Raw genomic sequence first — 23,650 nt, forward strand, 5'->3', positions numbered from 1 at the left:
GCAGGAATAAACCCATTGCGGATGATCCATGGGAAGCACCAGACAAGCTCTTTAATGTCACCAGATTGCATAGAAAATTTTGGAGGTCTTTGGCAAATCAAATCAAACAATGGCAAAGATATCTCCATATACAAAGTACAGAAGCAAAATCGCACAGCTGTTCCTTGCTGCACCATAGTGTGTAACCAATGCTACGTTTGCATTCACCAATTTTCATGCACTTTTCTTCGACTTCGCGTAAGAACGACTATTTATAAGCACATTCACTTGGTGGCAGCTACATATGCAGTGCAAACAAGTCAGCAAGACTTAGTTGAACAAGATCACCAACTAATTCAACAGATGAGCCACCTACCAAAGATGTTGACTGGGAAACTGTAGTTGATTCTCTAGGCAATGACTCAATACAACACGATGTAGAGACTGTTCGAGGAAAATGCCAAGACTACCTGATTGATATAATGCAACTATCTAGGTGTAACAGTGTCCATGTTCTCCTCTCTGATTTGGCTAAGCTCCGTAAAGATACAGCACTTCTTTCTCTTGCCGAGAGATGTAGTGGAATGGCCAATAATGCAAACACATCAGCATCAGCACCAGCAAATAAGAAATCGCAGTCCAGAGGACAAAAGCAAAGATCTTTTCTACATCAAAACAGTCTGGAAACCGCTCCAAAATTCATCTCGCAAAGCCTACAAGACAGCAGAAGAAAGAAATCAAGAGTGCCACTCTTCTGTCATCCTGGGTAATAAAAAATACAAGATGCCCAAGAAAAACCACGGTATTTCTATTTCTGTGTTGGCATCTACCTATAATAGACATAGCAAGTATTCTTTGACAGCTGTACTAAATGTTTTGTGATGAAACAACCATGTCTAAGCTTGAAAGAGATGGTCAACTGTTACAGAAAACTAACATCCCGGCGAGGGCGAATTATTTTTTGGGACACCCTTTCGACTTAGCCGCTGGAGCGAACAGTGCGCTGGTAGTACGATGCTAGCGGCGCGGCCTTTGATTCTTGGTAGTCAACGGACATGTTCCAACCGTGATTTTGACATAAACGAAGTGCTGCGTTTTTGCGCATCTCTCGAACAGTAACCTGCACCGTTTATTCAAAGGGGGCCCCAGTTTTGAACATCGTCTGCTGAACGTTATTTTCTCTGTGCAAATCGACTTCAAATAGATTGGACGGCAGGTAAAGTGATTTCTAAATTACTATGAATTGCGATTAAACATTTTTTATTATTTCTAAAGTCTGTTTTGGGTGCATACAGCTATGCATGTTGCCTCGATTGAATTGTACGGCAATATTTACGCTGTTACATACACTGCATACATCAAATTGTGTACTATTTATTGCAAATCTGTTTTCTGTGTGCAATCATATAATATGCAATTAATAATACAATTATATAATACAAACTACTACTACCACAAATTTACTAACAGATAAACATTATCTAGTTGAAATGACAGCATTGATATATTTTAAGCATTACTTAGTTGGCATAAACACGTACGTAAAATAATGTGTAGACGTTTCAATAATCATGACAAATCAGATGTTGGATATACATGCCTTTTACGAACTGACATTATATTTTGAAATACATATCATGCCATTGGTTGTTATATAATTCGTGACATGAATGACAGTTATGTATGCAATTAGCTGTGTGTGTGTGTGTGTGTGTGTGTGTGTGTGTGTGTGTGTGTGTGTGTGTGTGTGTGTGTGTGTGTGTGTGTGTGTGTGTGTGTGTGTGTGTGTGTGTGTGTGTGTGTGTGTGTTAATTGTGTGTGCGTACTTTACCTACTTGAAGTACGAGCAACATAGCTAGAACATAATCAATATTTGATAAAGATCAAATGGTTGAAATGAAGACGAAGATCGATACTTAGTTTATGCAGCAAATGTTAGGCAAACTCAACTTTGACATAGTAGAATTATTAGTTTGTAGATGGTAATATTTTATTATATGATCTACACAGCTGATCAACTGAAACTCTTTTTTAGTTAATCTAGATTATTTAGTTATGTGGTGTTTATTGTGAGTTTATGGTGTTTGTTGTGAGACAGTGAGTATTGGGGTGGAGTTCTTAATATCTACATACATGGAAACAAATTTAAGGAATGTGTATCTGTTTTGTATATCAATATATACTGCTGATCAAATAAAATTTTGTAAACTGTTATAGTATGCACGTTATATAATATAACCATACGCAATTTATTTTGACTTTTACTGTAATTGTTTGTTGACAGAATGGTGCAGATGGCTTGATCTTATATGTTGATTCTGCAGGAGGCCTTTAATTTTGCAGCTCAGGAATAGCAACAAGAATTTCACCCATACTGTTTACATAGGTGGAGATAAATTCAGCTATAGTTGTTTGAGTACAATGGATAGCACATGTCAATGTATGTTCTAATAGAATGTCAATAAATACGGAGGTTGACTGGCAGAGTTTATTGTAGTGTTTATTGACTAGTGTGTATTCAGCTAATTTTTGTAGATCTCTAATTTACTTAAGTCTCTATCTTTGTAACTAGAGTGTGCACTCGCGGTTTCTTTTTGCGTCAGAATTTGAAATCTAGCAGTATGCGCTCGCGGCGTAGTGCAAAATCACGAGGCATGAGGGCGTGGCATAAGAATTTTGGCGGGCTTCCGTGGAGGTGTCAAAACAACCTGCTTGTCTCCGTGTAACATGGAACACCACGGTACCTTAAATAGCCGAGATCTCCAGCTGTTGAATGACGATAATTGGCTAAATGATAGTGTAAGTCTGACGCCAATGTGTACAAATTCTCAAATGTACAAAAATACTAAAATTAAAATGGTGTAGTTCATTGAAGCTTATCTGTGTTTCTTGAAGAGCCACTCTGGAAAAGATTTACAAAAAGTAGTTTAGCTTTATCTAGATTTTTCTATTTCTGACATGTGTTGGATCGTTTACCTGGTGCAGAATCGAAATCTAAAGAACTTCGAGGTCTTGAGCACTCACTTCTTTACCACAATTAGAAATAAAGGCATCAAGTCTGTTGACAGCTGGTACAAAAAGGTGAAGAAAGCTGCAATTGAAATACATGAATGCATTTTTACGTGCAAATCTTCAAAATGTAGGCAGATATTTTTGATGTCAAGTTGCTAATAGTACCTATCAATGAAGGCAACATCCACTGGACACTTCTGGTGTGGCCCACTCACCCGCTTAAACCATTATTTATACCCTAAATCAACTTTTGTATACAGGTAGTAAATAATAGAGAAAAGACTATGACTTATTATGATTCAATTAGAGGATTGTATGATGCTACAGACAGTTTCAGTCAGATGAAGTAAGTAAACACATTCACAACATAATCACTAACTGTTAGATCATAATTGTTATCTTAATTTTGAACAATTGCAGGCAGTATTTGTCACGACAAAGTATGTTGAGACGTATAATACAGATTGACTGGACAGAGTGGAAGACTATCAACGCCAGTGTAAGATCTATTATATTCACTACTATATAAAACTGAACATTTAAAGAGTGCACGTTCGAATAGGTCACATGCAGCTAGCCATATAAGACAATTAATGACTTATTACCCTCAACTAATTAATGCTCACTTCTAATCAAATCGTAATGAAAACCTCTTACAGTTACTCAATCTCAACACAAAGATAATATCTGCCCACCATCATTGGCTCTTACTAGCTGCAAATATAGGTATACATTGTACATAACAGGTCAACTTTTAACTTAATAGTGGGCTTGAAACTGCTAGACAAGTTCTGGCCAACAAAGAGTCCTCCTTTGAGATGCAATGTCGTGAATGCAGTTAGTGTATTGTGAATTTGTGTGTGTGTGTGTGTGTGTGTGTGTGTGTGTGTGTGTGTGTGTGCGTGTGTGTGTGCATATGTGTGTGTTCATCATTAAATCCAATAAACAGTTCAAAGACCACGGTGTGCAAACAACTGACATTAGTTAGTGTTGTTATGTAGCATGATTACCATTGTAATCTATAAATAAATGCAATATACACAAAGACATTATTCTGTTATTCATACTTTCTTTATGACTTACGCTAATACAGGAAATACCTCAACAGCAGAACGGTAATGACTGTGGGGTGTTTCTTCTCCAGGTATTACAAGCTACTTGGTCTGACTTGTTCTAAACTAGTCACAATTTAATTTTATCTATTCAGTATGCCTATTGCGTGGTTCACAGAAGAGACATGGACTTCAGTCAGGTACATGATTGTTAATTTATATGTCCATTAATTAATTAATTAACAGTCAACAGCTTACTACTGATACTAAGAAACTCAAACATTCTATTTATAGAACCACTTAGAAAACCTGAATGATATATCTAGAACAGTTTGTACAGTTAGTAAGTACTCGTACTTTATTGGCTTTGTTACTACAGGCTGACATTCCCCAGATTCGTTGTCGGATTCAGTCAGAACTAACAAACGTGTGCAAGTCAAAGACAGCAGCTGACTCCAATGAATCCATATCAACACATGTAGAAATAACCAACAGCACTGACTTGGCACCCATAACTGAGTCCAAAAACAATGAATGTCAACCCACAATCAAACAATCGCTCATTCCAACCTGCCAGTCAAATCTAAGCACAGATTCAGATTCGGATTTTGAAACAGCACTGTGGAAAGAGTCTCCTCCAGCAATAGAAATTGCTATTCTGTCCTAAACAGAAATGATTGCCCAGAACAATTGAGAGCTGCTGTACCACAATCCAATAAATACACATATGTGATAGACGAATTCAAAGTATCTGAGCAACACTGTCTTGATAGTCCCCAGTTTTTTGCCACTCTACGAATTAATTTAGCAACTAGAGCCGATGCAGAGCAATGGCTAAAACAATTCATGTGTCACAGCAAGTGCACATACAGAACAACAAGAACAAAGAAGATTGCTTTCAAACGCCTTGTGGCAAAATTCCACATGCATTGTCAGCATCACAGAAAATCATTAAGTCACAAGCAAAAACAGGCACATCTTCGAGTTGAGAGAAAAGGACAGAGAAGATCTCTCATTGCAGGAATGAGAAGCAAAAAACAGAATGTCCTTCAAAGTTGACTTTAACCATCATGAAAGCTACCAAGAAGCAAGTTTGTACAGCAGATAAAAACGTCCTGTCAAACATGACAATCTTGAAGTTGAATTTTATTCACAACCATTCTGTACACTCGGCGCATGCGTTGAGTTTTCGATCTGTAGATGATGCCACAAAGCAGGAAATTTTCACTCTTTTCTGTAAGGGGCATAGTGCAGCATCAGCTCGGCACGCCCATGAAACCAACCTGATGATTTCCTGTGCTGAATACGAGCAAGATGATCAACGTGTACTAGCAGACAGGGCCATAAATCCATCAGTACAGGACTACAGCAGATTGCATGAGCAATGGAGAAAAAAGGAAATGGGTGAAGAGAATGGGCCAGACATGTTTTTTCAGCTTCAAACTGAAATTGATATCTACAATGAAAACAACCAACAACAAGGTGGAACAGCCAAACTTCAGGTCTATAAAAATCCATGCTTGAACAAAGCAAAAAGTGGCACATCTTCTAACAGTGATGACGACATCTCACCACCACCAAGAAAAAAAGTCAAGTTGTGTAAAAGAAAGCAGAAACATCAGCCAATGGTTCTAGCAATCTGTACACCACTTATGTCCAGAGCCCACAACAACATCAAACAAGCCAGAGAAATGGTGTTTATTGATGCAACTTCCTCACTAGATCGCTATAATTCATCTGTATTCATTATGTCAACTAGCACACCTACTTCTGGTATCCCTCTAGGTGTGATTGTCACTTCAGATGAGCAGGCGACAACCATACATCGTGGACTGGAGTTGTTAGGAGAAGTTTTGCCTGAGGAGGCATTCAATGGCAAAGGAGTGAAACATGGTCCCACTATTGTTATGACCGATGACAGCCATACAGAGCGAGAAGCTCTTCACAATTTCTGGCCAACAGCAAATCTCCTTCTATGTACATTTCATTTTCTTCAACGCAGGTGGACCTGGCTATATGATAGTAAAAACCACATTTTTAAAAATGATCGTACCATCCTTATTGAAAAAGTCAAGAAATTAGTTTACACTAATACAGAAACTGAGCTACAGAAACACTACAACAGTTTCCTTCAAAGCCCTGAAGTAAAGAAATATCCTAAGTTTTATAGTCACATGCAGTCACTGTGGGCTAGACGAAGAGAATGGGCGCACTGCTATTGTAGAACGATTCTTATTGGAGGAAATCATACTAACAACTATGCAGAAGCTGGAATGAGGATCCTGAAAGAGCTCATTTTCAGTCGAGTGAAAGCATACAACTTGGTACAGATATTCTATTTCACAACTAAAATAATGGAACGGTACTACCAGAGTAAACTGCTCAGTGTAGCCCACAGTCGAGTTGACTGCTTTATTTCTCTTCGCTATCAAGGCGTAAATGCTAAAGCATATGCTAAAGTAACCATATAGCAGATCGCAAAAGAATGCTTTTTGGTGCCAAGCAAGACTGAAAGGGGAGTTGCTCATTACACTGACATGAAAATAGGAGTTTGCACGTGCCCAAGAGGTCAAGATGGGTCACCGTGTAGTCACGAAGCAGCAGTTGTGTTGCACTTTGGGTGAACAACAGTAAACTGCATTCCTGCTCTCAACCTTGAAGACAAATGGAAGTTGGCATACATTGCATATGTCAAGGAATGTGTAGAAGATTTGTCCTTCTATACGCTAATCAGTAAGCCAGTTGACACAACAAAGAAATCATGCGAGCCACCACCATCACCAACACAGCAGCAGGAGAAGCAGCAGCAGCACTACATTTCAACTGGCTGGTATGCGCAATCAGAATATCTACAGCCACAATGGTGTGTAGATGAGGACACAAAGTAGTGCAACAAAGAGCATGATTCTGATACCACTGTCTCTCTAAAACAAGAAACACAGCAACAAGACCAACTCTGTCAGGTAGTTGACTTAATATCCAAAGATATTAAAAAGCAACTGAGGGCTGATGTTATGTTCCAGCAAAGCATAGAAAAGTTTACTACAACATACAATAAACTATCCACCAAATCCACAAATTCTCATCTGATTACAGCATTCCATAAATTCGGTTGGTGCTTTGGGGGCAGTGTCACCCGAAAGAATTACGGAGTTTTGCGGCGAGGTAGGAGGATCCCTATTCAAGCCAAATCAGGTGGAAGAAGAAAATCAATACACAGAGGGAAAGCAGCAGCAGCTCCTGGACGAGCCCCTGCAGCTGTTACTAAAAATCAAAGAGACTGAAAAAGATGACAGGTATTTTATAGCAGTTTAACTAAAAAACACTCAATCAAAAGACCTCACTCTTTGAAAGACAGTGTCTCCAAAGGTCAACAAAATGCAGGAAGATGGTAGACTGTTCACTACTCTCTCAACATGCCAGTATAATATTATGTTAATTAATTAAGCACCATTATGAAGACATGCAAAAGAAATATTCAGTACTTACTTGGACCACTAACTTGCACAATGTAAACTAGATAGTTGATCACAACTCTTGTTACCATGTATTATGAATAACCAATTGTTTGTGACATGAGTCTTGATGACATAAATTATGTGTCAAAGTATACTGAAATCCATTGCTGCAGCAAAATACCCCAAGGTACGTCCTTGATCCAAAAAAGAACAAACATACAGAACTACCAAGGAATTGCCCCAAGATACAATAATTTATAAAGCTAACTAATTAGTTTAGATCATATTATTTAGCTCATACATATAAACTATAGAACCAATCAATAAGAAAATATGTAATAACAAATAGATAAACAGACAAACAAACAAACAAGCAGACAAACAAACAGATATAAACAGATGGTCAGACAAACAAAAACAAAAACAGATAATCAAACAACTCTGTTCAATTAATTGTTCAACTTATTTCTTAGTATCTATAACATCTACAAACTGTTGTTGCATGATAATGAAAATTAACTAATAGTGTCACTGCAAAAATAGGTCAACACATAAAGTCAAAACTCTTGCATTCATATTGATACAAACAGATAGGCACTTAATAAATCAATGTTTGTAAAAGACTAGCCGCAGCAATAATTTTCCAATTAAATTATTTCCACTGTCACATCGTCGACAGCAACAATAAACACCACATAACTAAATAATCTAGATTAACTAAAAAAGGGTTTTCAGTTGATCAGCTGTGTAGATCATATAATAAATATTACCATCTACAAACTAATAATTCTAGTATGTCAAAGTTGAGTTTGCCTAACATTTGCTGCATAAACTAAGTATCGATCTTCGTCTTCATTTCAACCATTTGATCTTTATCAAATATTGATTATGCTCGTACTTCAAGTAGGTAAAGTACGCACACACAATTAACACACACACACACACACACACACACACACACACACACACACACACACACACACACACACACAGCTAATTACATATATAACTGTCATTCATGTCACCAATTATATAACAACCAATGGCATGATATGTATTTCAAAATATAATGTCAGTTCGTAAAAGGCATATATATCCAACATCTGATTTGTCATGATTATTGAAACGTCTATACCAACTAAGTAATGTTTAAAATATATCAATGCTGTCATTTCAACTAAATAATGTTTATCTGTTAGTAAATTTGTGGTAGTAGTAGTTTGTATTATATAATTGTATTATTAATTGCATATTATATGATTGCACACAGAAAATAGATTTGCAATAAATAGTACACAATTTGATGTATGCAGTGTATGTAACAGCGTAAATATTGCCGTACAATTCAATCGAGGCAACGTGCATAGCTATATGCACCCAAAAGAGACTTTAGAAATAATAAAAAATGTTTAATCGCAATTCATAGTAATTTAGAAATCACTTTACCTGCCGTCCAATCTATTTGAAGTCGATTTGCACAGAGAAAATAACGTTCAGCAGACGATGTTCAAAACTGGGGCCCCCTTTGAATAAACTGTACAGGTTCGAGAGATGCGCAAAAACGCAGCACTTCGTTTATGTCAAAATCACGGTTGGAACATGTCCGTTGACTACCAAGAATCAAAGGCCGCGCCGCTAGCCTCGTACTACCAGCGCACTGTTCGCTCCAGCGGCTAAGTCGAAAGGGTGTCCAAAAACAAATTCGCCCGGCGAGGCCAGAAGAACGTATTGACGACATAGTAATATTAGACTTTGAGAGTAGTCATATGTCAAAGTATTTTAGTTCTCAAGCCTGGCATCACCTCTTGGAGACAGGCAATATCTTCCAATGTAATGAATCTGCAATTAGGATAACTAAAATATTGTTTCTTCTTTTCAGTTGAACTAAAGCCGAGACAGTAACATTGCCGGAATTGTGACTTAGTAACAACCCAGCCAAATATGGTGCAATGCAATGGCAAGTGTGGAAAATGATTTCATGGTGCTGTCTTGTGGCTTAATCTCCCGTAGTATCTGCAATAATTCTTACATTCTGGTCTAAAAATTGTGTTGGACTTCGAGAAGAACCGACTGACATGTGGCAATGCGACAAAGGTTTGCTTTCCATAGAACAGAACACAATTATACCAAATACCAGTGTCAGAGCTCAGAATTCGTCATCACTGCTGCCACTGCTACGGAATGCTTCCAGATATTCAGGCAGCGAGTGTCAGCTACCAAATGCCTGTGTGTTATATACGGGTATATGGATTAGAGGATATACGGGACTTAGAGAGAGGAGTTGCGTCATACGAGTTCTGCGGTGGTTGTGTATAGTCGGTTGTGTTAACTAATAAGTGGTTATGTTACGATACAACATAATGGCGACGAGGATACAGGTTCCGGGTGTACACCCCACCCCCTTTCTACCGCAACCTGGTGAACCACAGACCGATTGGCATGCTTGGCTGTCGGCGTTCGATATGTACATGATAGCTTCTGGTCTTAGGTCTAGCAACATTCCTCAAGAAAGGAAAACGGCGGTATTGATTCACTGTCTGGGATTAGGTCAACGTGTTTTCGCAACACTTGGAGTAGCAGCGATGTACGCGGCCACACGAGAAAAATGACTGAATATTTCGGAGCAAAGAAGAACATGATAATGAAACGGTTCAGTTTCGGCAGAGGTCACAACGACAGGGTGAGTCAGTTAGAAAATATGTCGCTGCACTACGGGAACTAGCAGCTACATGTTGCTTTGGAGTCATGCATGACGAGTTGAGTCGATACCAATTAATAAAAAAGACATTACATTCATGTATTAGGGAGCGGTTGTTTATGAAGAAGGATACTATAACTGTGACGAGGCGGTGACATTGCCGGCTCACGTGGAAGAAGCCATAGCTAAGGCAAAAGCCATTGAAGTTATAGTGGTGCCGCGTTCTGCTGAAGTCGGTAAGGTTGAAACGACCAGCGTAGGAGGGGTGGCTAGTGCGGTAAAGTTAAGACGCCCTCTTGACTATCAAGGTGCTGGAGCTAGTACCTCAGCAGCGTTTTGGTGTGGTAACTGTGGTCTACGAGGACATCGAGGAGGAGGGTCAGATTGTCCAGCTTGGGGGAAAGAGTGTCTTAAATGCGGGAAGAGAAACGTGAAAGAAGCGAACTATGATGTCATCCTCAACTTTTTAATGTAATTTCCCGATTATGACTGAGGTCGCTTTCAATCACTGCAAAGTCACAATTTAACGTAGTCAGAACTTTTTCGTCCAATGTATAGTCGTCACAGAAGTCATCACCGGCCAGTTTGCCTACAAATCAGCATTCTGCTCTTCTATATCTATGTTCCCTATTTCCAGGTGCTTCAGGCCTTTTACAAGGGCGTAGACACCGGGGGGGGCTTTGGGGGCTCAAGCCCCCCCAGAATTTGAGACTTGTATTTCAAATCTTTGATACATTAAGGGATAGGCAGTACGCGTACAACACAACACTACATTTACTAATTCAAAAGAGTTTAATCAAAGTGTCCGAATAGTCGTCTTCTGCTTTCATTACGTGTAACAAACTCATTCGCAACACCTTTTATTGGTAATGCATCAGTTTTGTCCTTATGGATATGGAGTATCATAGACCAGTTGAGACGACATTCACTTATTGTAGAACGTAGCCATGTCTTGAGTCTACGGAGAGCACTAAAACTTCTTTCACTTGTGGCGTTTGTTGCCGGCATTACCAGAATGAGCTTGACTACTTTGATGACTTCAGAAAAAAACTGTCTTTCTGCACTGCTTAAGGATTTGAGGTATACGACCAGAGACCGTACATCCGTCAGTGGCTGTTCAGTACCTGCATGAAGAAGAGTGAGCTGTGTTTGAAGTCGGTCTGGGTGACTGAAATCATCACCATAAAAATTGACAATCTCTTTCAGTGCTTCCGATTGCTGGGGTTGCTGAAGAGAAGTTACAACTGTCTCTAATTTCTGTAACATGTTGAATCCTTTCTGATGAAATCTATCTTTGACTGCTGCTAAAATCAAGTCAATGGCCTCAAAGTAAGCCCTTCGATAGATCTCCTTCACTTCTACTGGATGTACTGTTGCACCTTCTTCTACCTCGAATTGTCTTGGAACTTTCCTACGTCGTGGAAGGGTAGGGGATGGCACTTGAAGTGACAATCTTTTGCGTTCAACGTACTTCCAAAATATATCAAAGCACTCATCAGATCTCATTGACTGGATAGTTGTTGTTGTAGTACTGACTAGCTTTTGGCCTTCGCATGCTGAAATAGTAGAACTCTGTAAGGATCGGGACAGGTTGTCCACTATGTTCAGCAGCTTTCTTCCAAGTTCAACACCATAAACGAAGTCAAATGTGTCCATCTGCAAAGCGATTCCTCCAATTCTAGCTCTCATCTCAGTATCCTTTGTGGCTTCTTTTGCCACATCCCAAGTCATCTGAAGTGTAGTGTAGTTTTCAGATATTGACGTTAATGCCTCAGCCCTGACCGTCCATCGTGTAGGACAAAGAATCCGTAGTCCTGGAGAGCCAGCAGTGACAACATCTTTAAACTTCTTGAAGATGCTTTCACGTTTGGGTGATTTTTTTATCAACTTAGTAATTTCATGTACGGTCTCCAGAGCACTTCGCATGACCTTGATACCTTTCAACACATCCTGAGTCGCTAGGTTTAATGCATGACCATAGCAGTGTGTGTACAACGCACGGGGCTCTAGATCATTTAGTCTTTTTGCAACGCCTGACTTCGCTCCTGCCATGTTACTAGCGCCGTCGTAGCACTGGCCTCGGCAATGGTCAATCCTTAGATTCATGCGTAACAGGATATCTTGAACTGTTGCTAGTATAGAGTCAGCAGAAGTTGAGTCTAAGCTATACAGCCCTATTACTTCCTCATGGACTTCCAGATCATCATCTACGTATCGAAGACAGAAGACCATTTGTTCAGTATTGGACAAATCTGTAGTTTCATCTACCATGATAGTGTACCACTTTCCCGATACCTTCCTAACAACATCTCTCAGAATCATTAATGCCATGATACTGAGAATTTCATTTTGTATACAGGGGCTTGTGAACTTGGCCTGGCATTTGTCTAACCATTTCCAGAGCCTCGGATTGTCTTCAGCACGCATAATGAGGAGTTGCATTAAGTTGGAATCCCTTTCAAGAGCGACACTACCTTCAGGTTTAGACCGACCACGCATGGCGAGACCTTGCCGAGCAAGGTATCGAATGCAACTAATAATTATCTGTAACATATTCCTATTCTCAACCATTTCTTCTGCATAACCTTTCCCTAGCATTTGCCCAACATTCTGTTCCTTGCCAACCACCATATCCATAGCATCACGATGAAAGACTGATTTCTGATGTTTTTCAAATTTAGTGAGTGCTTTCTTCCAGTCTGTAAAGCCAGTTCTCACGAATTTATCGTCCAAGTTCCCAGCGCGCAGAGCAACTGAGCCTAAGTCCTTCTTCTCCGCCACCTGGCAGTAGAAGCAGAAGACTTTGTCATCTGCTTCTTGATAATGCAACCACGGGTATCTTCTATACCAAGAAGAACAGAATGCTCGCTGCTGCTTAGCAAATGTGCGATATGGGAAGGACAGCAAGGGTTGGTGAGGACTCCAAGGCATCAAGGTGGGCTGAGGCTGGGCGCCAGCAACCGGTCTTGTCTCGGAGGCATCAGTTGCGTCGGGCTGGTGAGAGTGGTGGCCGCTTTCAGAACTTGTAGAGGCTGGTCCAGCCACGTTGCTAGTTTGGGCGTGCTCTTGGGCGTCTTCTTCACCTGAGACATTGCTTTCATGGTCAATGCCAGTGGGATAGTTAGTTACACTTCCATCCGGTTGTTGCGCTTTCCGCAGCCACGCTATCAGAGACATTGTGATACGGATGCAGTCGGGTGATGAACGTGCACTGGGCGCATGCGCAAAAGCACAATTAGGCCTCTTGGTTAAGCCCCCCCAGTTTTAGAATTGTGTCTACGCCCCTGTTTTATCAAGAGTATATTTTACCCTTTTTGTGACTTGCATAATCAGCAAGTAAACTAACGCCCATCAGCTCTGCTGAATCCAGGTAAAGGATGTGGATCTGGAGTTGGCATGAACTGTGAAGACTGACATTGCTACTATGTACTGTCTTTGCAGCTGCATACAACCACTTATATAGTAAGTGTTCCGTCCACTGTGTGGTAGTGTGCTAGTGACACTAATAAAACAACTCCCGCAGGCCAAAGAACGAGAAATGGATGGCTGCTAGTTTAATGTCTGTGTTCATGCTGCTGTCGATAAGCTCAAGACAAATACCACCTGCAGCGAATGGCTTCACTGGATGACTATCCAGAAGATGAAATGATGATTGACAAACAACGTCACCTCATTGGCTCTCCTGCTACACTGGATATGTGGTATCATGACATCCGTGTTACTGATACCACCGCAGGTACACAACATATTTACCGTACAGGAATCTTACTAGATATTCAGTGAAGATCATAGAATGCAGAGCAGCTTGTTATTGTAATCTGTGTGCTCACCTGACAGTTGATCCATTACTGCACAGTTGTGGAATAGTACGAAAACATGCCAGCAGGTGTTTGGCCGCTTTATGTTGCCCTACTTCTCGTGCCTTTACTTGAAAACTAAGGGTTCAACTTGTCAGCACCAACAGACATGTCCATTTTTTTTATTGTCAATTGCTTTTCCCCATCGCAAATCCCATCTTCACACCAAGAGAGACCCACTGATAACAATCATTCTATAAGGCTGTGTTCACAAGTAGTTGACATTGCAATAAGCATTAGCATTACCGTAAAGTGAAACTCAATGGGAATGTGAAACCTTGTTCACACACAAATACATACAACGAAATACATATAATCAATCAATTGCAAATATGATAATGCAATAAAAGACGAGAAGAAGAAGACATCTTTCACACACTACTCATAATTATAGTTTCCTTATATATTCACTGAAAATGCACGCTTCTTCATTAGGGCCTAAATATCTTTTATGGATAGCTACAAAATGGTATCATTCGAAAGTGCAATTAACATGCTTTTCAAATGTGTATGATGTGGCTACAGTTGCAATTAATAGGTATGCGACTACTTTCTGGTGCGTGAATAGTCTCATTAACTTACATTCTTGTAAAATGGTAACAGCGTTACAAAGCCTAATTATCGTGAGTGTGCGATGCTGAAGAGTTAAAGTTGTTGAAGCCTAAACTTGTTTAAGAGTCAGCGCGTCTCCACTAGCCTTTTAAATCTGTGTAAACTTAAATAAACAGCTTAGATATAGTTTAGAGATAGTTTAGCTCAAGAGGTTTAGGTTTAACATTTACGTCATGGTAATCAGGCAGTCTCAAAGACGGCGTAAGATGTTGCAGAGATTGAGAAGAGAGATTTCTTCGAAATGTGCGACCTTCAAAAGCTAGTGTCTCAGCTCTCACTATGGCTGTGTACTACAGCGTGTCGTCTGACGCTCTCACTCAGGCATCTTTCGACATAGCGGTAGAACAAGCTACCGCGGTGAAACCAATTTCGGGATAACAATATATTGATATCCTGGATAAAAGCTGACAAGTGGGGACGCTCCCTAACTAAACACGTTTAGATTCCTTACACATTTTACGTTAATTTATTTTCTAGCAAATGGGAATAGAAATATATAAAATATCAACATAGTTTGGTATAGATGATACAATTTAATTGATTCGAAATTTGTGTACTACTTGCCATCGATGCCTTTAGTTTCAGGTGTTGTAGCAACTATTGTTTCTCCATCAAAATCTACTTCTGCAGAAATAGAGCAGGCGGCTGACTGCAAATTAGTAAAGTTCATTTGATTGCTGTGACTAGTGAGATTTCTGGTAGTTGGAAAGAATTTGCTGTTCATCTTGCTACAAACAAGTTCACTTCATCAACAATTTCTGTAATATAACAACAACAATAATATTCAGTGTTTGACCAAGATCATCAAATGCTGGATGATTGACTATTGATCTTGTCACAGAAGCTAGATGTCGTTTCATTATTGAAACATTTCTGAAAATGCACAAGAAAGCTCAATGGAATTCCATATTTTGCGCAGAGTTAAAAGAGTATGTTGCAAAGACAGTAGACAGCGTATTAAAGTCAAGTCAACATCAAAATGTTTTGTGATTTGAATCTTGTAACTAAAGAAATCTATAGCTAGTTATGTAAGCAAATCTTGAAATGGAGATATCAAACAAGTATATGATGCAGAAGGATCGAATTGTGATGGCAGGAAGTAGAAGATGATTGTAAGGCAGAGAGATTTACGTAGAGATTGACTTTGCGTGAACATTCAAGTTGCTAGAGTATAAGAGTAAACACAACTAAAATCTTCTGTAAGTCACCAAGAGTGCATTTGACTGGCCTTCTATCTTTAACCAGAATAGTAAAATGCATCATTGTTGGTCGCAAGACTCTTGTAACCTCTTGAGGTCTAAACATATGACTCATGTAGTCACCTTTTTTGATAGCTACTGGTAACCTAATCTGTCCCAGCACGTGTGAGAGATTTAGTCTTGTCAATCTAATAGCCATGATTACCATCAAGCCAACATGTGGTTATTTGTAAGAAGCACTGCACAGTCCTATAATTTTTAGATAAAGTCAGCATCGTGATTGTTCATGCTTTTAATACGCCTTTCCCTTCTCTTTCCTGACTTAAAGTTCAAGGCTAGAGTCTGAGTTGCGAGGGCCTGGGTGAGTGAAAACATGCAACCTATAGAAGCAATGAAAATGGTTGGTTGATTGTTTCTTTAATATATGAACAGGACAAACATACAACTTATCTTCGCATTTAATAAAGTCTTTGCTAATAATTCGTTCCATTCATCAGTGTCTATCAAACACAAATTAATAATAAGTCAAAAAACATTGAACAAATCTTCTATTGATAATGATAAGACTATCAAACAGACTATCACATCTAAAAGACCGAGGTTTCCACTGACGAATCGAACGCCATGTTTGAAGAGTCAGCGTCTTCTGGTCTTCTGATTGACCAAAAGCTATTTGCTGCTATTGTGTCAGCTACCTATACAGCAAGCAAATGAAAGACAAAGCAGTTTGCAACAATTCAATTCAAGTTTTACATTGATAGGCTACAAAACTTGTCCACGGCAGTGGTGCGTTAGAATACAACTTTCGTTCATAATCCTGCAGTGCAAATTGTTGTCCATATACACACATTTTGACTTGTCTGTGATTTTAATAATTAAATTAAATTCTGTTTATATTTAAATATCTCATAATAAATTAATTACTTCCTGAACAAAATGACGTTTAACTTCTACAAACAAAAAGCAAGAATCATTAATCATTCACAGAACAGGCTCTGCTAATCTTAGTCTTTCTATAATTTGTTACACCGGCTCAAAGTAACAATCAATATTTGAACTGTGCATTTGCATGTCTTGTGTCTGTTTGAACTACTTCTATCAGTTTAGTATAGTCATGACACTGTCTTGGCATACACTAAATTATAAATAGATGTATATAGTTTTTATATAATAAACGGAGTCTTATTGCAAGAACAGTAGCAATAAGTTGATGCAGTCAAACTGTCAAGAATGCTCAATTAATATCTAATACAGTATTGACATGTCTACAGATTCTCTTTGTGAGAAAAAAAGGCTGTTCCGAACAGTTCATGGACTTCAGTAGTCGTCTAACCATACGGTGCTGTTGCTGCGTGTAAGTGCACAGAAAATACGGCTTCTGGCGATTCTTTCCACACATTCCAGGCAATTCGAAGTGTTCACACATAGACGACAAATTTGTCTTTGAATAAGTTGAAAGAGTTTAATTTATAAAATCAATATATTACTTTAATTCGATTAGGCAACTCGCTACTCTTAGCGGCCGCAGTGATGTTCCTCATCGGTCTGTGTACCGCACAATGTACTTGAATAACATTAAAAATACAATCAAATATCCTTTTACTCTCTATTTCTATTGCAATAGTCGCTGAGTAGACTGTTCTTCGCCCGGGCTGATTAGATTATTGATTGTTAATTAGTATATCCCGTTGAAGACAAATTAACTTATAGTCGAGTGTCCAGTTCTTGAAATATGTAAGTTAGATTTGAAGCCGATGAATCACAATTATTTGGAGAGAAACACAATTGCTAGAATAGTGGCCTCAATCTGCATAAAATCTTCGATCGCTGGAATTGTAGCGAAGAAGGACGACTGGTACAATCGATCTGCACGATACTGATGTGGGCGTACATTCGAGTGAACATAAGGTGTTAGCTAATATCCGTTAAAAAATGAAATTGTAACAGAGTGTCCCGATCCTGAGAGCAGCAAGTATTCTAATCAGAGTTAGATATCCGGGTAACCGAAAAGTAGAAGTAACGTGCAATTATTAACTCACACGGATAACTGTAGGAAACAAATGTTCCAAACGTGGCAACTATTTTACGCGCGACATGTGAAAAAGAAGGTAGCTGAATATTTTAAAGACCTCGAAAATATCTTGCTCTTGTCGACATCGCTGGTAGCAAACGACATCCTTCGAGGTCAAGAATGAGGAGTATAAATTTTGATGGAGGTCCGATGCGCCGTCCCAAGGAAATTCGCGCGAGAGTGGAGACGGGTTCGATCGGTAGGAAATTGCTTCGCCCAGAGAGAGATCGGGAAGACGACGACAATCTCGCTGTGGAACTACATGAATTCGGCGTGAGCGAGCAAAGTTCGGTGGCGCTTCAACTTGCCTTTCTAGAAGATCATATTTTACATACGAACACACACACACACACACGCACACACACACACACGCACGCACGCACGCACACACACGCACACGCACACTCACGCACGCACGCCTACATACATACAGCTTTTCTTTATAGATATATATTTTAATTTTATTGAACAACTATATATATAACTATATATATATATATATATATATATATATATATATATATATATATATATATATATATATATATATATATACAGACTTGAACAAAATTATAGGGACATCTAGCATTTTTGTGTCTAGCAAAACCAAATGTTTTTCGAATGTCTTTTTTCATGGATTGCGCCATTGTTAGTATGTAACATAGCTTGGGTTCAAGATTACAGCTTTACTTACTACCTACTGCGCATCTAGTTTGCTTTGAAGAAGGAAGACGGCCATTCCTACTTTTCTTGTCTTTGAACACGTTCATCGCTCTTGGATGCTCATTCTTGGCATACAATCTAAGAATGCTCTGTAGTAGAGACTGAAAGCAATTTTGTGGGTCCTCTTATCAACATTATGAAAAAAGGCGAATCATCTGTTTTTGCGCATTGATTTCGCGCATGTCATCACAATGTAATTGTTTTGCCATTTTAATCAATAAACAAACTTCAACGTATTCAAAAATCATGCGACACTAATTAATTACAAAGAAATCCTGCTAAGACAAAAACTAAAAAAGTTATAGCAACAAAAGAACATTGACATGCCACTTCCCGTCCACGTTTTACGTAGCAAAATCTCAAACTGCTACCGCCAAAATGTCAGCTGCACTGAAATCGCTGCCCTTGAGACCGACAAACTTAGGCGATAAGTTAGCATGAACGTTCAGCTGCACGCAGTTGCAGAGTCTTGTTCCGTGCGATATTTGACGAGTTGCAGCGATGCCTCGAGGCAAACGGTTGAGTCCAAAAACGCGAGGGAAAATTGAAGCCCTTCACTCAGTTGGCCATTCTGTGCGTCAGATCGCAGCTTTTGTCCGCCGCTCCAGGAATTCGGTTCATCAGTGCCTGCAACGGCTTTCCCATGGCAGCAGCGATTATGAAAAACCACCTGGACGTGGGAAGGCAACGACAATGCGGGAAGATCATCGACTGAAGAGAATGGCACTGCAGAACCGCAGAACACCATCACGACTGCTCTCGTATCAGCTGGCTGATGAAACCGGCAAGCAGGTATCAAGTAGAACAGTCCGTCGTCGTCTCAGTGAGACAGGAGTCAACGCTCGGAGGCCTAGAAAAAACAAATGCTAACAAAAAACCATCGGCGTTTGCGACTGGGATGGGCAACCACTCTCACACAATGGACTTTGGATGACTGGAAATCTGTTCTTTTTACAGATGAGTCAAAAGTCAGCATAGGAAACGATGGTACTCTGTACGTTTGGCGTCGCAAAGGTAAGGAATTTCTCCCTGAATGTTGTGATCGTACGGTCCAGCACGCGGCTAGTGTGATGGTGTGGGGATCGATGTGTTGGCATGGTGTGGGGTCTCTGGTGAAACTGGAAGGTCGTTTGGACAGCACGGCGTACCAACAGGTTCTGGAGGAGCACATGCTTACAGACGCAGCAGCACTGATAGGAGACTACTTTGTCTTCCAGCAGGACAACGCGCCAATCCACACGTCTCGGTCAACAAGACAATGGCTACACCAGCATGACGTCACACTGTTGGACTGGCCGCCAAACTCGCCTGATGCGAATCCAATCGAGAACTTGTGGCATGAACTCAAAACTGCTGCCAACCGTCGCGAACCGAGAACTGCAGCTGAGCTCTGGAATGCTTTACAAGATGCGTGGCAGCAGATTCCAGCCGCGCGTGTCCGGAACTTGGCAGAAAGTGTTCCGCGACGTCTGGACGCAATCAGGAAGGCGAGAGGCGGGAACACTCGGTACTGAGGAACTGGTGAAGGGCTTCAATTTTCCTTCGCGGTATTAAAACCGGCTTTTTAAAAGCCACTAAGCAAAATCAGAGAGAGAGTCTAACTTACGACGCTTACACAATCATGACGTCATACACACTTAGGTCTCGTTATCCGCAATGCGAAACGTAAAGAAAACAATTTAGTGTCTACAATATTCTCAAGAAACCTAACAATCAACGCCGTAACTATTAAGTTCTTAAAATTAACAATATTAATAGTTGGTAAATTGTGACCTAATTATTGTGTTACTACATACCCACAGCGGGGTGTCCCTATAATTTTGTCCAAGTCTGTATATATATATATATATATATATATATATATATATATATATATATATATATATATATAACGTAAAGCCACGAATAAAGCAGGCCTTAATAAAAGCCGACTCTGAATAGTAACTGTATTTCTTGGCTTTGATCAAGGATACGGTTAACTCCTCGATTGTCGAGTCGTTAGTATATCATTATGATCATTAGTTAGTAACCCTAGGTAACACGGAGAAATACGTCCGAAAGCCGATACAAGAAAGAATAGGCAAAGTAGTGGAATATTGATGGGAAATAGCGAAAAACTCATTATGGGATTCTAACCTATTCTGCACACTCGGTATTTTCGATTCCCACAAGAAACCCTCTCTTTCCCATTGTGGTATGTATCACGCTGTGGGTTATTTTGGTATGGTATAATATAGCTATGGTATAGATGATACAATTTCATTGATTAGAGATTTGTGTACTAATTGCCATCGATGCCTTTAGTTTCAGGTGTTGGAACAACTATTGCTTCTCAATCAAAATCTACTTCTGCAGAAATAGAGCAGGCGGCTGACTGCAAATTGAGTAGGGTCTTTTTGATTGCTGTGGCTGGTGAGACTTCTGGTAGTTGAAAGAATTTGCTGTTCGTCTTGCTACAAACAAGTTCACTTCATCAACAATTTCTGTAATAGAACAGCAACAATCATATTCAGTGTTTGACCAAGATCATCAAATGCTGGATGATTGGACCATTAATGTTGTCACAGAAGCTAGATGTCGTTTCATTATGGAAACATTTCTGAAAATGCACAAGAAAGCTCAATCGAATTCCATATTTGGCGCAGAGTTAAAAGAGTACGTTTCAAGGACAGTAAGTAGACAACGTATGCAAGTCAAGTCAACATCAAAAGTGTTTTGTAATTTGAAACTAGAGAAAGCTATAGCTAGTTAATGCATGCGAATCTTAATATCAAAGAAGTATAAGATACAGAAGGATCGAATTGTGGATGGCAGTAACTAGAATGCAATTGTAACAGAAAATCAAGGCAGACAGATTTACGTAAAGATAGACTTCGCTGAATATCCAAGTTACTAGAGTAGAAGAGTAAACACAACTACAACTTAGGTAAGTCACCAAGAGCACGTTTGATTGGCAATTTATCTTTTTCCACAATAGTAATAAACATCATTGTTTGCCGCAAGACTCTTGTAACCTTTAAAGTCTAAACATGAGCATGATTCATGTAGTCACCTTGTTTTGATAGCTACCGGTATCCTAATCTGCCTCAGCACGTGTGAGAGATTTAGTTCTGTCATCTAATAGACATTATGCCATCAAGCCAACATGTGGTTGGTTGTAAGAAGCACTGGATAGTCTTATAATTTTTAGAGAAAGTTAGCAACATGATTGTTTGTGCTTTCATACGCCGTTACCTTCTCTTCCCTAACTTAAAGTTCAAGCCTAGATTCTGAGTTGCGAGGGCATGGGTGAGTAACAACATGCAACCTATAGAAGCAATGAAAATGGTTGGTTGATTCTTACTTTAATATCTGAACAGAGCAAACCTACAACTTATCTTTGCAATTAATAAAGTCTTTGCTAATAATTTGTTCTATTCGTCAGCATCTATAAAAACAAAAATTACTAATAAGTCACAATACATTGGACAAATCTGCTATTGATAGCGATAAGACTATCAAACAGACTATCAAATCCAAAAGACCGAGGTTTCTACTGACGAATCCAATGCCATGTTTAAAGAGTCAGCGTCTTCGGGTTTTCCGTTTGACCAAAACCTATTTGCTGACATTATGTCAGCTACGTATATAGCAAGCAAATGAAAGAGAAAACAGTTTGCAACAATTCAATCCAATCTTTACATTCATAGGCCACAAGCCTTGTTCAAGGCAGTGGTGCGTTAGAATACAACTTTCGTTCATAATCTTGCAGTGCAAATTCCTACACACACACAGATTTTGACTTGTCTTTGATTTTAATAATTAAATCAAATTCTGTTTGTACATATCTCAAAATAAATTACTCAATCCTGAACCAAAATAATGTTTAACTTCTACAAACAAACAAGAATCATTAACGATTCACAAAAAAGCTACGCTAATCTGTCTTTCTATGATTCGTTACACTCGCGCAAAGCAACAATCAATATTTGAACTGTGCATTTGCATGTCTTCTGTTTGTTTTGGACTACTTCTATCAGTTTGGGATAATCATGATACTGTCTTGGAATACACTAATTATAAACAGATGTATATAGTTTTTCTATAATAAACGGAGTCTTATTCCAAAATAGTAGCAATAAATTGATGTAGTCAGAGTGTGGGATTCTTAACCCATTCTACACACTCGGGATTTTAGATTCCCACAAGAAACCGTTTCCAAACCGAAAATGGTGGGATTTACGGAAACCGCCTCTTTCCTATTGTGGTATGTACCACGCTGTGAGTTACTTTTGTCAAATGCTCATCTATAGATAAAATGTAAGGCGTATAAACTGCAATTAAGAAATGTATTAATTAATATATTCAGGACATTATCATATTACTGCTGCGTTAGCTGCACAGTAAACGATTTGAAAAAACAATGATTTATTTCTAGTGTAAACAAAGTTTCTCTAGACTAGCTCTAGCTAAGCACTTTACCGGATCTAAGTATGCTCTTTAGCTATATTTACAATAATCCAGTTTTTGTCTTCGGACTTTTTTTTGGCTTCAGGTGACGCTCTACTATGATGTATTTGGGCAGAGGAGTGTTCAAGTCCTTGCAGAGAATAACGTTACAGCTCTTATGTGTCAGACCTAGAATAGATATATATATATATATATATATATATATATATATATATATTTATATATATAGATATTGTAAAATGCCCCAACTTAATTAAATAATCAAAATTTTCTTCGTACTGTCATAGATAAGATCTGCATTTCCGTCGCTGTTCGCTTCCTCTCCGTTGACAGTCTTTTCTGTTTACTTCGCTAATCTCTTCGAGGTGTTGGCATAGTTGACGTTTACGGATTCTAAACCCAGACGGACTTTCATTGGGGGTGGAGACGTCTGGATACTTACTTCCAGCTCGGGTTTCCGTAAGACGAGATAGAACTAATAGTAGAGTCTGAACCCGAGTTGATAGCACGAGTGACGACGTTCACTTTCTAGTAAATGAG

General features: G+C 39.2%; 3 protein-coding genes and 1 long non-coding RNA gene across 4 annotated transcripts; 2 read left to right on the top strand and 2 right to left on the bottom strand.

Annotated features, from left to right (window-relative positions):
* Positions 1 to 2,706: 2,706 nt before the first annotated feature.
* On the top strand, positions 2,707 to 4,710 carry LOC134180731 (sentrin-specific protease 1-like). Its single transcript, XM_062647916.1, has 9 exons — positions 2,707 to 2,778; positions 2,845 to 2,901; positions 2,965 to 3,060; positions 3,123 to 3,191; positions 3,252 to 3,337; positions 3,412 to 3,490; positions 4,085 to 4,135; positions 4,199 to 4,243; positions 4,423 to 4,710. Exons 1-9 carry the CDS (start codon positions 2,707 to 2,709, stop codon positions 4,708 to 4,710), a joined length of 843 nt encoding a protein of 280 aa, XP_062503900.1.
* Positions 4,711 to 5,113: 403 nt separating this feature from the next.
* LOC134180732 (uncharacterized) lies at positions 5,114 to 6,514 on the top strand. The gene has a single exon (XM_062647917.1). The coding sequence runs from the start codon at positions 5,114 to 5,116 to the stop codon at positions 6,512 to 6,514; it is 1,401 nt and encodes a 466-aa protein (XP_062503901.1).
* Positions 6,515 to 10,885: 4,371 nt separating this feature from the next.
* Positions 10,886 to 13,487, bottom strand: LOC134180733 (zinc finger MYM-type protein 1-like). Its single transcript, XM_062647918.1, has one exon. It carries the CDS (start codon positions 13,374 to 13,376, stop codon positions 10,992 to 10,994), a length of 2,385 nt encoding a protein of 794 aa, XP_062503902.1. The 5' UTR covers positions 13,377 to 13,487; the 3' UTR covers positions 10,886 to 10,991.
* Positions 13,488 to 20,907: 7,420 nt separating this feature from the next.
* Positions 20,908 to 23,455, bottom strand: LOC134180967 (uncharacterized). The gene is made up of 3 exons (XR_009970047.1): positions 23,390 to 23,455; positions 21,212 to 21,260; positions 20,908 to 21,144 (listed from the first exon to the last, which is right to left on the bottom strand). It is a non-coding gene; the product is annotated as an uncharacterized LOC134180967 (long non-coding RNA).
* Positions 23,456 to 23,650: the final 195 nt, after the last annotated feature.

Source organism: Corticium candelabrum, chromosome 6, assembly GCF_963422355.1.
Source record: "Corticium candelabrum chromosome 6, ooCorCand1.1, whole genome shotgun sequence".
Taxonomy (NCBI): Eukaryota; Metazoa; Porifera; class Homoscleromorpha; order Homosclerophorida; family Plakinidae; genus Corticium; species Corticium candelabrum.

Coding starts and splice junctions, on each gene's coding strand:
- LOC134180731 (XM_062647916.1), top strand. CDS start 2,707: ATGGAACACCACGGTACCTTAAATAGCCGAGATCTCCAGCTGTTGAAT. Junction 3,061..3,122: donor TTGACAGCTGGTACAAAAAG/GTGAAGAAAGCT, acceptor TTCAAAATGTAG/GCAGATATTTTTGATGTCAA. Junction 4,244..4,422: donor GAGACATGGACTTCAGTCAG/GTACATGATTGT, acceptor TTGTTACTACAG/GCTGACATTCCCCAGATTCG.
- LOC134180732 (XM_062647917.1), top strand. CDS start 5,114: ATGAAAGCTACCAAGAAGCAAGTTTGTACAGCAGATAAAAACGTCCTG.
- LOC134180733 (XM_062647918.1), bottom strand. CDS start 13,376: ATGTCTCTGATAGCGTGGCTGCGGAAAGCGCAACAACCGGATGGAAGT.